This window comes from Biomphalaria glabrata, chromosome 10 (genome assembly GCF_947242115.1).
Source record: "Biomphalaria glabrata chromosome 10, xgBioGlab47.1, whole genome shotgun sequence".
NCBI classification, from domain to species: Eukaryota; Metazoa; Mollusca; class Gastropoda; family Planorbidae; genus Biomphalaria; species Biomphalaria glabrata.
In genome coordinates, this window is record NC_074720.1 from 44,222,571 (window position 1) to 44,235,223 (window position 12,653).

Genomic DNA, 12,653 nt, shown 5'->3' on the forward strand with positions numbered 1-12,653 from the left:
TGTTGTTATTAAGGCTTTTTTTTCTTTTTGAAAGGAAAAAGTTGCTCAAATGTTGGAAGTCTGGAAATTCTGAAGATGGCAGAAATAGATCTAAATTCAGTGCTAGTAGTCTAAGCCTAAGGAGAATGTCATGGCCATTTTTTTTATGATGATCCGATCCAATTTTATGTGTAGGTATAATATAGATCTAGTAAGAATTGATTTTTTTAAAAATATTTATATTAGATCTGCGTTGGATGTGGCAAATTATGTCTTATCTTATATTATACAGACGTTACTTCAAAAAAGAAGATGATTACGTTATACGCGTCATGCATTTAGTCATGCATATTGACCAATGACTTAAATTCTGCCATGTCTCTGGTTTTCCTGGCTAGCTCAAGCAACCCATTCCATGCTCTAATAGCACTATGGAAGAAGGAGTATTTGTACAAATAGGTCACAGTTGGGGGCTGCGTATAGCCACGGAAAATACTGCATTCTTCATTAATCTCGGACTCGAAGACAAGCTTTATTAGTTTTCCTACTTGTTATATCCCTTTTCGGAACCTTTTCACAATGTCAAATATTTATCTTCAAAATTCTTGGCTAATTAATTAATGTTTTAAAAAAAAATATAGGCTGATGCAAAAAGAATGCGCCAAAAACCATTGTTCTATATTTAAACATGTTAAAAAAAAAAGATGCTTAGTTGGACACAAGTGTTATATATAGCTTCAAGTTTTTATTTCATGCTATACAAATGCTCACAGTGACCACCCCTTGCTGCACGGACAACATCAAGCCGATATGACAATTCCTCCTAAACTCACTTCAGGATGTCCTCGTCCACTGTGTTGTTTGCAGTTTGCTACTCAGTCTTTTTATATCATTCATATTAACTGGGAACGAGGGAACAAAGAGCTTCAACACACTGTAGATGACTTTGTCTATGTAGTTGACTTATGTATATACTGTGTGTTAAGCTAGAAAACGCTACACTTAATAACTATAAACGACACCAACACTATAACGCCAGATTGATCAGTCCATTTATTTACACACCCTCATAGTACGAGGTTACACACAACACGGATGGCTGCCTGGTCGTGCGGTTTGCGCGCTGGACTGTCGTTCAGATTTATCGACGGTCGAGGGTTCAAACCCTGCCCGCTCCCATCCCCCGTCGTCCTGCGGGAGGTTTGGACTAGGAAGTAAACTGCGGGAGGTTTGGACTAGGAAGTAAACTATCTTCAACTCTGAAGGAACATCCGAAACATGTCAAACATTTTACACTGTGATATCAACTTTCTTACCAAGGGGAATAACTCTACATACTAATAACAAACACATACACATAAACACAATGTTAACATTAATTACAATTTCTTTTTTTTTTCTTTCATTCTTTCTTCAATTCTTTCTTTCATCCCTTACTTCATTCATTCAAGTCTTCCTCTCTTTCTCTTTTTTATTGCATTTTGAAGGCTAAGTAAAACTGAGCATATAGGCTACATAACGAAACAAAAATAGATGATAGTACCCCTGACCACCTCAAATTAGAAAAGAATACATTGTAAGTGTCCTTGTCTACTATATACAATTCAATCTTCTCAAACATCAAGGAGAATGTGTAGAGTGAGAATAGAGAAAAACAACAAAAATGGCAACTTAAAAAAAAGGAATGTAGCACTGTCTAGTATGTTCAGAGTTGCCTTAGCATTAGGCCTACATTCAATAAACACTTGTACAGCAAAAGTTTAACTAATCAAAATAATAAATTTTATGTATGCATAATGTCATAGTGTTGGCTACGAACATCAATGACATACAATAAAATGACATGATATTAGACCTGCACATGTAAATGAATAGATTTGAGTAGTATATGTCAAATGGTAAGAGGAGTATTCTGGAGAGCAATAATTTAATTGTATTACGTCTTCTGACAGTGTGTGTTCATTAAAGAAATATAATCAAAATTTGAACAAAATGAAAACAAAAGAACAGGTATCAGAGAAACGTAAGCAAAGTAGTGTGAAGCGAAAATAAAACTAAAAACAAGTATTATAACAATGAGAGAAACAAAAATACGGTACATCATACAACAGAATATACAAATACACGTAAATTAGAAACACCCAGATTTCAGCCAGTCTTCTTTATGTGCCCGTCTCACCTGATCAGCATTCATATTAGGTGTTTGGTAATGCAGGGCCTTGGTCACTCATCACGGCGATTCGTGTACCTTCGTATTTGGTCAAACATTGGCTGTAAGTTGAAGACTATCTAAATGTCAAACTGTGCACATAGAATGGAGTCAATGGGTTGTCGACATAGAGTTGATAAGACTTGGAATAGAATAAAATGTCCTGAGGATTGGGGGGGGGGGGGGTAAAACACTAGGTATGGAGCCATACAGCCTAAGAATGTAGGGCTCAAAAGACATCATGAATGGAGTATATTGTTCTGAGGATGTTATGGTGGTAAGCTGCCCCACCAAAAGACTTGTACTGTCAGACGTCACCTTGTTTCTTCACTAGTTCTGTATTCTCTGATGGTAACGTTGGTGTTAACAGTGATACGTGTAGATAGCATCTCTCTGTTGGTGGTGTAGGCATTTACCATAAATACATAGTCTCATACGCCCAGGTTTCAAAAAAACGTTCTTCCCACACAAAGAAGATTAAATGTAGTGGGGTAAAAGAAATGTTGACAATGTTCTGCAGTCTGATCAAATGTAGTGGGGTCACAAGACTGGGGGGGGGGGGGGAACTGTTAACAATCTGCTCTGTTGCAGTGTTGTTTTCAAACTTGACACACATCGTATGAATCAAGAGTGACTCAATGGCGATACGAGAAAGTAATGCCAGTTGTTAAGGAAAACAAATAACAATGTCTCTATACTCAGCAAACTTGTGGGTAGAGCAGATAGATTTACATTGTCTCAGACTAACACACAGATGTTTCCTTCTGGTCGCTAGAACAAAGGTCACCAAGTCAAAATATTCTGCCTAATATTTCGACACAGGTGTGTTCACTTTGTTTTTGTTTTTTCAGTCACAGGAACTGAAAGTAGTCTCCACACACACACACACAGTCAGCTACAGTAGGATTATAATTCTCTCTGACCGTGACCTTGAAGAAGTATTGTCCAAACTATACTATCAGCTCTACTACACATGTGTAGCTTCAAAATTGGTGCACATTCTAGAAGCAGGTCAGCCTTGAATTTCTCCACCACTGGCTGCCTGGTCGTGCGGTTTGCGCGCTGGACTGTCGTTCGGATTTATCGACGGTCGAGGGTTCAAACCCTGCCCGCTCCCATCCCCCGTCGTCCTGCGGGAGGTTTGGACTAGGAAGTAAACTATCTTCAACTCTGAAGGAACATCCGAAACATGTAAAACAAAACAAACAAAAAATAAATTCATCGCTATACTGGGGCGTGCACTGCCCTCATAGCCTCGTTGTGAAATCTTTCTCTCTGTGGTCTCCAGTCAACGGACAAGTTCCCTTTTCGTCCTCTACAACTTTGAGCGTCTCTGTCAGATTCTCCCAGCTGTCTGGACATTTAGACAAAAGATGTCTATATGACCCACAAGATATGCATCTCAAAACATTTCCATCACGACCTAATGGGTTTAAACCTTTCTTTCTTGGTTGAGAGAACTGATCTCGAGCAATGTTTCTGACTTGACCTTCACTTCTAAAGTGACTTTCACCTTTATATAGTCTACATCCATGATGTTCCACTTTCAGCTTGCTGGTAGATTTCAACTGCTCTTTATCTCGTCTTTCAAAACTCTTGAAGTTTTCACGTCTGCTGTGGTTCAACTGTTGTTCACCTCGTCTTCCCAAACTGCTCAACTGTTCATGTTTCTTGAAGTTTTCACGTCTGCTGTGGTTCAACTGTTGTTCACCTCGTCTTTTAAAGCTCTTGAAGTTTTCACGTCTGCTGTGGTTCAACTGTTGTTCACCTCGTCTTTCCAAACTTCTAAACGATTCATGTTTCTTGAAGTTCTCACGTCTGCTGTGGTTCAACTGTTGTTCACCTCGTCTTTCCAAACTTCTAAACGATTCATGTTTCTTGAAGTTTTCACATCTGCTGTGGTTCAACTGTTGTTCACCTCGTCTTTCCAAACTTCTAAACGATTCATGTTTCTTGAAGTTCTCACGTCTGCTGTGGTTCAACTGTTGTTCACCTCGTCTTCCCAAACTTCTAAACGATTCATGTTTCTTGAAGTTCTCACGTCTGCTGTGGTTCGACTGTTGTTCACCTCGTCTTCCCAAACTGCTCAACTGTTCATGTTTCTTGAAGTTCTCACGTCTGCTGTGGTTCAACTGTTGTTCACCTCGTCTTTCAAAGCTCTTGAAGTTTTCACGTCTGCTGTGGTTCAACTGTTGTTCACCTCGTCTTTCAAAGCTCTTGAAGTTTTCACGTCTGCTGTGGTTCAACTGTTGTTCACCTCGTCTTTCAAAGCTCTTGAAGTTTTCACGTCTGCTGTGGTTCAACTGTTGTTCACCTCGTCTTTCAAAGCTCTTGAAGTTCTCAGTCTGCTGTGGTTCAACTGTTGTTCACCTCGTCTTCCCAAACTTCTAAACGGTTCATGTTTCTTGAAGTTCTCACGTCTGCTGTGGTTCAACTGTTGTTTACCTCGTCTTTCCAAACTTCTAAACGATTCATGTTTCTTGAAGTTCTCACGTCTGCTGTGGTTCAACTGTTGTTCACCTCGTCTTCCCAAACTGCTCAACTGTTCATGTTTCTTGAAGTTTTCACGTCTGCTGTGGTTCAACTGTTGTTCACCTCGTCTTTCCAAACTTCTAAACGATTCATGTTTCTTGAAGTTCTCACGTCTGCTGTGGTTCAACTGTTGTTCACCTCGTCTTCCCAAACTTCTAAACGATTCATGTTTCTTGAAGTTCTCACGTCTGCTGTGGTTCGACTGTTGTTCACCTCGTCTTCCCAAACTGCTCAACTGTTCATGTTTCTTGAAGTTCTCACGTCTGCTGTGGTTCAACTGTTGTTCACCTCGTCTTTCAAAGCTCTTGAAGTTTTCACGTCTGCTGTGGTTCAACTGTTGTTCACCTCGTCTTTCCAAACTTCTAAACGATTCATGTTTCTTGAAGTTTTCACGTCTGCTGTGGTTCAACTGTTGTTCACCTCGTCTTTCAAAGCTCTTGAAGTTCTCACGTCTGCTGTGGTTCAACTGTTGTTCACCTCGTCTTTCAAAGCTCTTGAAGTTTTCACGTCTGCTGTGGTTCAACTGTTGTTCACCTCGTCTTTCCAAACTTCTAAACGATTCATGTTTCTTGAAGTTCTCAGTCTGCTGTGGTTCAACTGTTGTTCACCTCGTCTTCCCAAACTTCTAAACGGTTCATGTTTCTTGAAGTTCTCACGTCTGCTGTGGTTCAACTGTTGTTTAACTCGTCTTCCCAAAACTGCTAAACGGTTCATGTTTCTTGTAGCCAGCCGCCCATAAAGCCTCCTCATTCTCAGACTAATGCCTCGGCTCAAGTTTGATACAGGCATCGAACTCTTTCCCTTTATTAACTTCTCCTTTGAACTTTCTAAGAGATGCCTTTGCTTCTTCATACAGCGACTCCCGACGAGCAAAGTTCATACATGTCAGAACTAGCATCTTCTCAGTTTGTGTAATTCTTGCCTTTCCGAGCAGCTTGAAGGCCAGAATCTCAGGTAACATCTTCATTCGTTTCTGTTCTAATCTCCTATACTTTGTATCAAATTCTGAGATAAAATCACGCATGGATTGATTTTCCCTTTGCCTGAAGTTTTCAAAATCATCAAATTTATCAATACTGTCTGCCAGGTCGTCTTTAGCCAAGTTCGTATCTAGAAACTTCAATAGATTCTCGAAACCTTCCTGACACTTGAGCTCCGACAGCTCTAATTGCTCAAACACCTTCTCTCTAATCCTTGACTCACTGCCTTGTGGTAATGAAAGGGCTACTGCTATCGCTCTTTTCTCTTTCTTTAGCTCCGTGATTTCATTCCACGCTAGCAGTTCTTTCTTATATAATTCATAAGACATCTCTTTCAAAAAGGATGGAATCTCAATTCTTGTAGCCATTATCGCTTTAAATAGGATCAACTAAGTCAACACGTTTAGTTACACGCTCCGCTACCACTTGTTAAGCTAGAGACCAAGGGAAATAACTCTACATACTAATAACAAACACATACACATAAACACAATGTTAACACTGTGTCTAAGGCTGACTTCAGTGCGCACAATGCCTGTAGTTGACTTCTGTGTGTACTGTGTCTGTAGCTGACTTCTGTGTACTAAGTCTGTAGCTGACTTCTGTGTGTACTTTGTCTATAGCTGACTTCTGTGTGTACTGTATCTGTAGCTGACTTCTGTGTGTACTGTGTCTGTTGCTAACTTCTGTGTGTACTGTGTCGGTGGCTGACTTCTGTGTGTACTGTGTCTGTAGCTGACTTCTGTGTGTACTGTGTCTGTAGCTGACTTCTGTGTGTACTGTGTCTATAGCTGACTTCTGTGTGTACTGTGTCTATAGCTGACTTCTGTGTGTACTGTGTCTGTAGCTGACTTCTGTGTGTACTGTGTCTGTAGCTGACTTCTGTGTGTACTGCGTCTATTGCTGACTTCTGTGTGTACTGTGTCTGTAGCTGACTTATGTGTGTACTGTGTCTGTAGCTGACTTCTGTGTGTACTGTGTCTGTAGCTGACTTCTGTGCGTACTGTGTCTGTAGCTGACTTCTGTGTGTACTGTGTCTGTAGCTGACTTCTGTGTGTACTGTGTCTGTAGTTGACTTCTGTGTGTACTGTGTCTGTAGCTGACTTCTATGTGTACTGTGTCTGTAGCTGACTTCTATGTGTACTGTGTCTGTAGCTGACTTCTGTGTACTAAGTCTGTAGCTGACTTCTGTGTGTACTGTGTCTATAGCTGACTTCTGTGTGTACTGTATCTGTAGCTGACTTCTGTGTGTACTGTGTCTGTAGCTGACTTCTATGTGTACTGCGTCTGTAGCTGACTTCTGTGTGTACTGCGTCTGTAGCTGATTTCTGTGTGTACTGCGTCTATAGCTGACTTCAGTGCGCACTGTGTCTGTAGCTGACTTCTGTGTGTACTGCGTCTATAGCTGACTTCTGTGTGTACTGCGTCTATAGCTGACTTCAGTGCGCACTGTGCCTGTAGTTGACTTCTGTGCGCTCTGTGTCTGTAGTTGACTTCTGTGCGCTCTGTGTCTGTAGTTGACTTCTGTGCGCTCTGTGTCTGTAGTTGACTTCTGTGCGCTCTGTGTCTGTAGTTGACTTCAGTGCGCTCTGTGTCTGTAGTTGACTTCTGTGCGCTCTGTGTCTGTAGTTGACTTCTGTGCGCTCTGTGTCTGTAGTTGACTTCTGTGCGCTCTGTGTCTGTAGTTGACTTCTGTGCGCTCTGTGCCTGTAGTTGACTTCTGTGTGTACTGCGTCTGTGTCTGTAGACAACCTGTAGGCCTATGTCTTGTAATCGTTCTCTTTATTGTGCCTATAGTTGACTTATGTGTGCACTGTGTCTGTAGTTGACTTCTGTGCGCACTGTGTCTGTAGCTGACTTCTGTGTGTACTGTGTCTGTAGCTGACTTCAGTGCGCACTATGCCTGTAGTTGACTTCTGTGTGTACTGCGTCTGTGTCTGTAGACAACCTGTAGGCCTATGTCTTGTAATCGTTCTCTTTATTGTGCCTATAGTTGACTTATGTGTGCACTATGTCTGTAGTTGACTTCTGTGTGTACTGCGTTTGTGTCTGTAGACAACCTGTAGGCCTATGTCTTGTAATCGTTCTCTTTATTGTGCCTATAGTTGACTTCTGTGCGCTCTGTGTCTGTAGTTGACTTCTGCGTGTACTGCGTCTGTGTCTGTAGACAATGTCTTTTTATTGTTCTCTTTATTGTGCCTGTGTGTGAAATGTCTTTCGTTGTTTCCAATGGGCTAAGCATGAATGCCATTAAACAAATTTTGATTTAGTCTCAAATTGATAATCCTTAATTTTATTTTTAAATTATGTTCAAAATGTTTACTAAAATTAATATCTCTTTCTCAAGAGCTATTTATTGTAGATCAACATTAAAATTAAATTGGAATAATAAAAATAATAGTAGTGATATTAGAAAATTGAAAAAAAAAATATGTTTAACTATTTGAAGACACCCACTCCACACACACACACACACACACACACTGTGACACACACACACACACACGCACCAATCTGTTGCATCATTTTCATATGTTTGCAAAGCATAGATTCGACCATCAACGCAAGGGGCGGACTGGCTATATGCCCGGTGGGCCGGTACCTAAATGGGCCGGTGGGACTCCCGAGTGGGCCTCTTTAAATGTCAGTAAGTCCCGTAAACGTGATTGGCCTCGTCTTACTTCTTATAAAAGAGCTTCACATACTTTACTCTTAGCCACATTTGCCAAAACAATGGATTCGCAATATCCATATACCGTGCTTCTGTGAGTTTCAATCCTCTATACATATTACGAGAGTAACAAAAAATATATAAGACCTATATTTCTTACAGAAACGGGACCCTCGGTTTAAAAATTAATTAGTATTTCTTGATGTTATGGGGCGTGGGGGCCTCGGGCATCGGTGGAGGTGTGTGGGAAAACATAGCCAAAGACCGGAGTGCATGGAGACGGGCTGTGCGTGCTGGGACGGCCCTTGCTGGGAACGGGGGAATTGAAGCGGCTTTAATCGAGAGGGAGGGAGAGAGAGCTGCCCTGTCTGCTGGCCCTGGGTCGGAGGCGTGCACCTGTGCGAATTGTGGCAAAGTCTGCCGTTCTAGAATTGGCTTGATTAGCCACACCAGATTCTGCCCCGTCTAAAGATTAAGCCAAAACCAGTGACTCACTTGGGCGCATCCATTGCCTTTCGAGACAAAAGGAGCCATATATATGGGGTAACACCATTTACAGCAGTCTGTTGATCCACTGTTCCCTAAACTGACTGTCAAAGGTGCATTATATTATTTATATAATAGGGTAGGTTGTTTCGTTGCAAGATCCTAGGATGTCTCTACTACGAAGTCATTCACAAATCAGTGATTATTTAAGCAGTCAAACACGTGACCTAATATAAATTAAATGAAAAAGTAAAGAAAAGAAAAAAAAAACAAGATAAAAGGCTACGATGGCTAGTATTCAGAACTGCGTTCAGGTAAGGGTGAGTAATATCCAAAAGCAGATACAAGCAGCCTTGGTTCGCTGGGCGTCTCACACACTTAGCCTTGTTATCAATTACCCGAATGATGTTTTCATTCGTACATACAACTGTTGATATCAAATGGAAGACAATTTCTTCCGTATCAGTCCCAAGCAAGAGCGTTAGTGCTACAGTTGACGGTTTCGGCAGCCACAGTCGACGCTTGCAATTTTTATTTGATCGACCATAGGGAGGCAAGGGCCTCACGGATAAGCTTTATAACGTGTACAGTAAATAGTTTGTGCACATGTTTAATATTTTATTTAATTTGAAACAAGTATTAACAGTGCACTCAATATCGCGTAGGGATTGAGAGGAGGGCTGGGCACCAGTCCTTTTCACTAATATTCTCCATAACAAGAGAGTTGAAGCCACACGTAAAATGTTTGTTTGTAAAATGTTTTACTTATTTCGGATGTTCCTTCAGAGTTGAAGATAATTACTTCCTAGTCCAAACCTCCCGCAGGACGGCGGGGGATGGGAGCGGGCAGGGTTTGAACCCGGGACTATCGATAAGTCCGAACGACAGTCCAGCGTGCAAACCGCAAGACCAGGCAGCCATCCAACGTATATGGCTTGCACCCCCCTGCAAAAAATTCTGCGGACGCCCGTATAGATAATATTGCAGTTTACCAAGGTCCAAAATTATTTGTTGCTATAACGGTATCTGTGGGGTTGTGCCACAACACACAGGAACTATCTTTAATATCCCAGAGCACAACGGAAGTGCCAAGATCATTAACTCTAACGACACTTGTGTTATATTGTGGAACGGCATCATGGATTTTTATCCACTCTAATCGTTTATATTTAGATCTAGATCTAAACTCTTTTTATCTTTTCAATTGCAAACGTCCAATCACATTATTCTGCATTAGATCAACGGATTATTAAACTATTAGGGTAAGTTCGTTTATTTTTATCATGATATTTAGGTTTTATAGTTCACATTTGCTGCCCATCTTTTAAAAATACTATCATTATCATTTAAGAATATTTACAGTAAGTTAGTGCAGCAGAAACCAATGTTACGCTCCACTGCCTGTCCCATTTCAAGTTTAATATTAATATAACATGAGTCTAATTACTTGCAGACGTTTATTGAATACAAATTTAAACTTTTGTACAAAATTACTTTTAACTTAGTTTTAAGAATAGTTAGATCTAGATCTAGGTCTTGTAGTGTTCAAATGATAGTCACGTCAATTTTGTGTCATTATGACCACCCGCAATATGATATGTTACCAACACAGTTTGAGATCCAACTCCTATAGTCCATCTCCCAACCAGTGGTTCAATTTTGTGTCAGTATGACCACCCGCAATATGATATGTTACCAACACAGTTTGAGATCCAACTCCTATAGACCATCTCCCAACCAGTGGTTCAATTTTGTGCCATTATCATTCATTATGACCACCCGCAATATGATATGTTACCAACACAGTTTGAGATCCAACTCCTACACACCATCTCAATGTTCAATGTGTATAGACTAGTATAGAGTAAGAGAGTGAACTTCTGATAATTAAATATTATGATGTCTACGATTTCGCTTTACAAAAAATCTTTGAAATAATAACAGTAAAGTCATTGGTTAACATGCATGACTAGCTAGACACACGAAACGCTTAGGAAGTAATTATCTTTTTTTTTTAAGAAACGTCTGTAATATATAAGATATGATAAAAATATCATATTAAAAAAGCATCGTATATCACTCGAACGCAGCTACCATCTCTTGAAGAGCTTTTTCCTGAGAGATGCCTTTCCAAAACACTCACGACTCTTAAAGACAAACTGCACCCATTAACTCTTTATCTCCGTAATTATTTTCCACGTTCTGACAGAATTGTACATTGTTCACATTTGCATATTCTACCATGTTATGATTAAACTTCAGTAAAAATTTTTGTTTGTAATCAGAAAACGTTACTTTTGGTGTAGAGTTATAGGAGAATGCATTATCTTTTTTATATAACACTTAGACTAACTTAGACTTAGGTCCTCCCGCGCCGTTCGGCGCATTGGGCGGCAAGTTGTCTCCATAATGATCTGTCACTGGCAATGTCTGAAGCCTCCTCCCACCTGGTGTCCACTGTTCTGAGGTCCTCCATGAAGGTGTGTCGCCAGGTAATACGAGGACATCCCTGTTTGCGTTTTCCTCGTTTTGGCCTCCAAGTTATATCGCAACTCTTGGTGTGCGTAATTCATTTTGACGTAGAACATGTCCCGCAAACCTCATGCGAAGCTCAGTCACAACCTCACTAAGTGTTCGACTCCCAGTTCGGCATCCTTGTTTGAGACCCGATCTGTGTAACTGACTCCCAAAATCCGTCTCAGCCATCTCTGTTGAGCCACATTTAGTCTTTTCTCAATTTTGACAGATGACTTCCACGTCTCACATGCATATGTAGCAGTTGGAATGACGATTGTGTTGAGAAGGTGTATATTTTTTGTCTCGAGTCCAATGGCTTGGCTAGTCCAGATAGGCTGTAGCCTATATAACACAAGTTATACTTTCTAAAACCAAAAATTAATTTAATCTAATGGGATCAAATCAACGATGGAATCGTTCATTAGGAGAGAAAGAGTTAAACCACTGTTACATCAGATCTGAACGAAGTGGTCGTCTCCTTTCCATTAGGACTAAAACAGAAAGATTTTAAAACTCCTTCATCCCACTTTCGGTCAGAGTGTTACAAGATCAGCTGTCGTCATCGAGAAGCACATAGAAGTCTAATTCATAAAGCGCTGGTTGTGAGTGTGTATGTGTTTTCGTGTGTGAATGTCGTTCGTATGTGCATCTATATTGTTATTGTACAGTAGTTACGCCGAGGTTGTCAATTGTAGTCAAACTGAATTTCCACTTGATTGGTTCAATAAAAGTTATCTTATCTTATGAAATAAATTTAAAAAAATCTTCTGACTATGTATGTGATCCGTTTCTCTCCAGCTTTCTGGACATAACAGTTTTTTTGTTTTTTTTAGTTCTGCATTAATATATATAATAGAATTTTGTGTGTGTGTCTAGATTAGAAGCGTGGTCGAGAGGCTAAGTGTGCTTGAACTTGGCTTGGCTTGGCTACCTAGAAGGGGGCTCGAGGTTCGACACCCGACTCGGGCAGAGTTGTGTTTACTGAGCGCCTAAAGGCAGCACGGAAAACCAACTCCTAGATACCCCCTCCCCCCACTGGTCCACAAATGAGATTGGACCAAAGCGCTCTGAGCATGCTATAAGCATGAAAGTAGCGCTATATAAAAACTATAAATAAATATATTAGAAGACTAGTATGTAAACTAAACTGTTCAGAGGTCTGTCTAGACGATCTTCTTACTTCGTTTATCGACTATGAGCTCTTTTAAGCATACACTTGGTCACAATATCGGCCTAAAATATAGTCACACAGAGAGAAAGAGAGAGACTTGTACCTATG

The 12,653-nt window shown here is 40.4% G+C and overlaps 1 protein-coding gene across 1 annotated transcript; it reads right to left on the reverse strand.

Annotated features, from left to right (window-relative positions):
- Nucleotides 1-3,435: 3,435 nt before the first annotated feature.
- Nucleotides 3,436-6,068, reverse strand: LOC129928584 (protein split ends-like). The gene is made up of 3 exons (XM_056043250.1): nt 5,485-6,068; nt 4,634-5,271; nt 3,436-4,547 (listed from the first exon to the last, which is right to left on the reverse strand). Exons 1-3 carry the CDS (start codon nt 6,066-6,068, stop codon nt 3,436-3,438), a joined length of 2,334 nt encoding a protein of 777 aa, XP_055899225.1.
- Nucleotides 6,069-12,653: the final 6,585 nt, after the last annotated feature.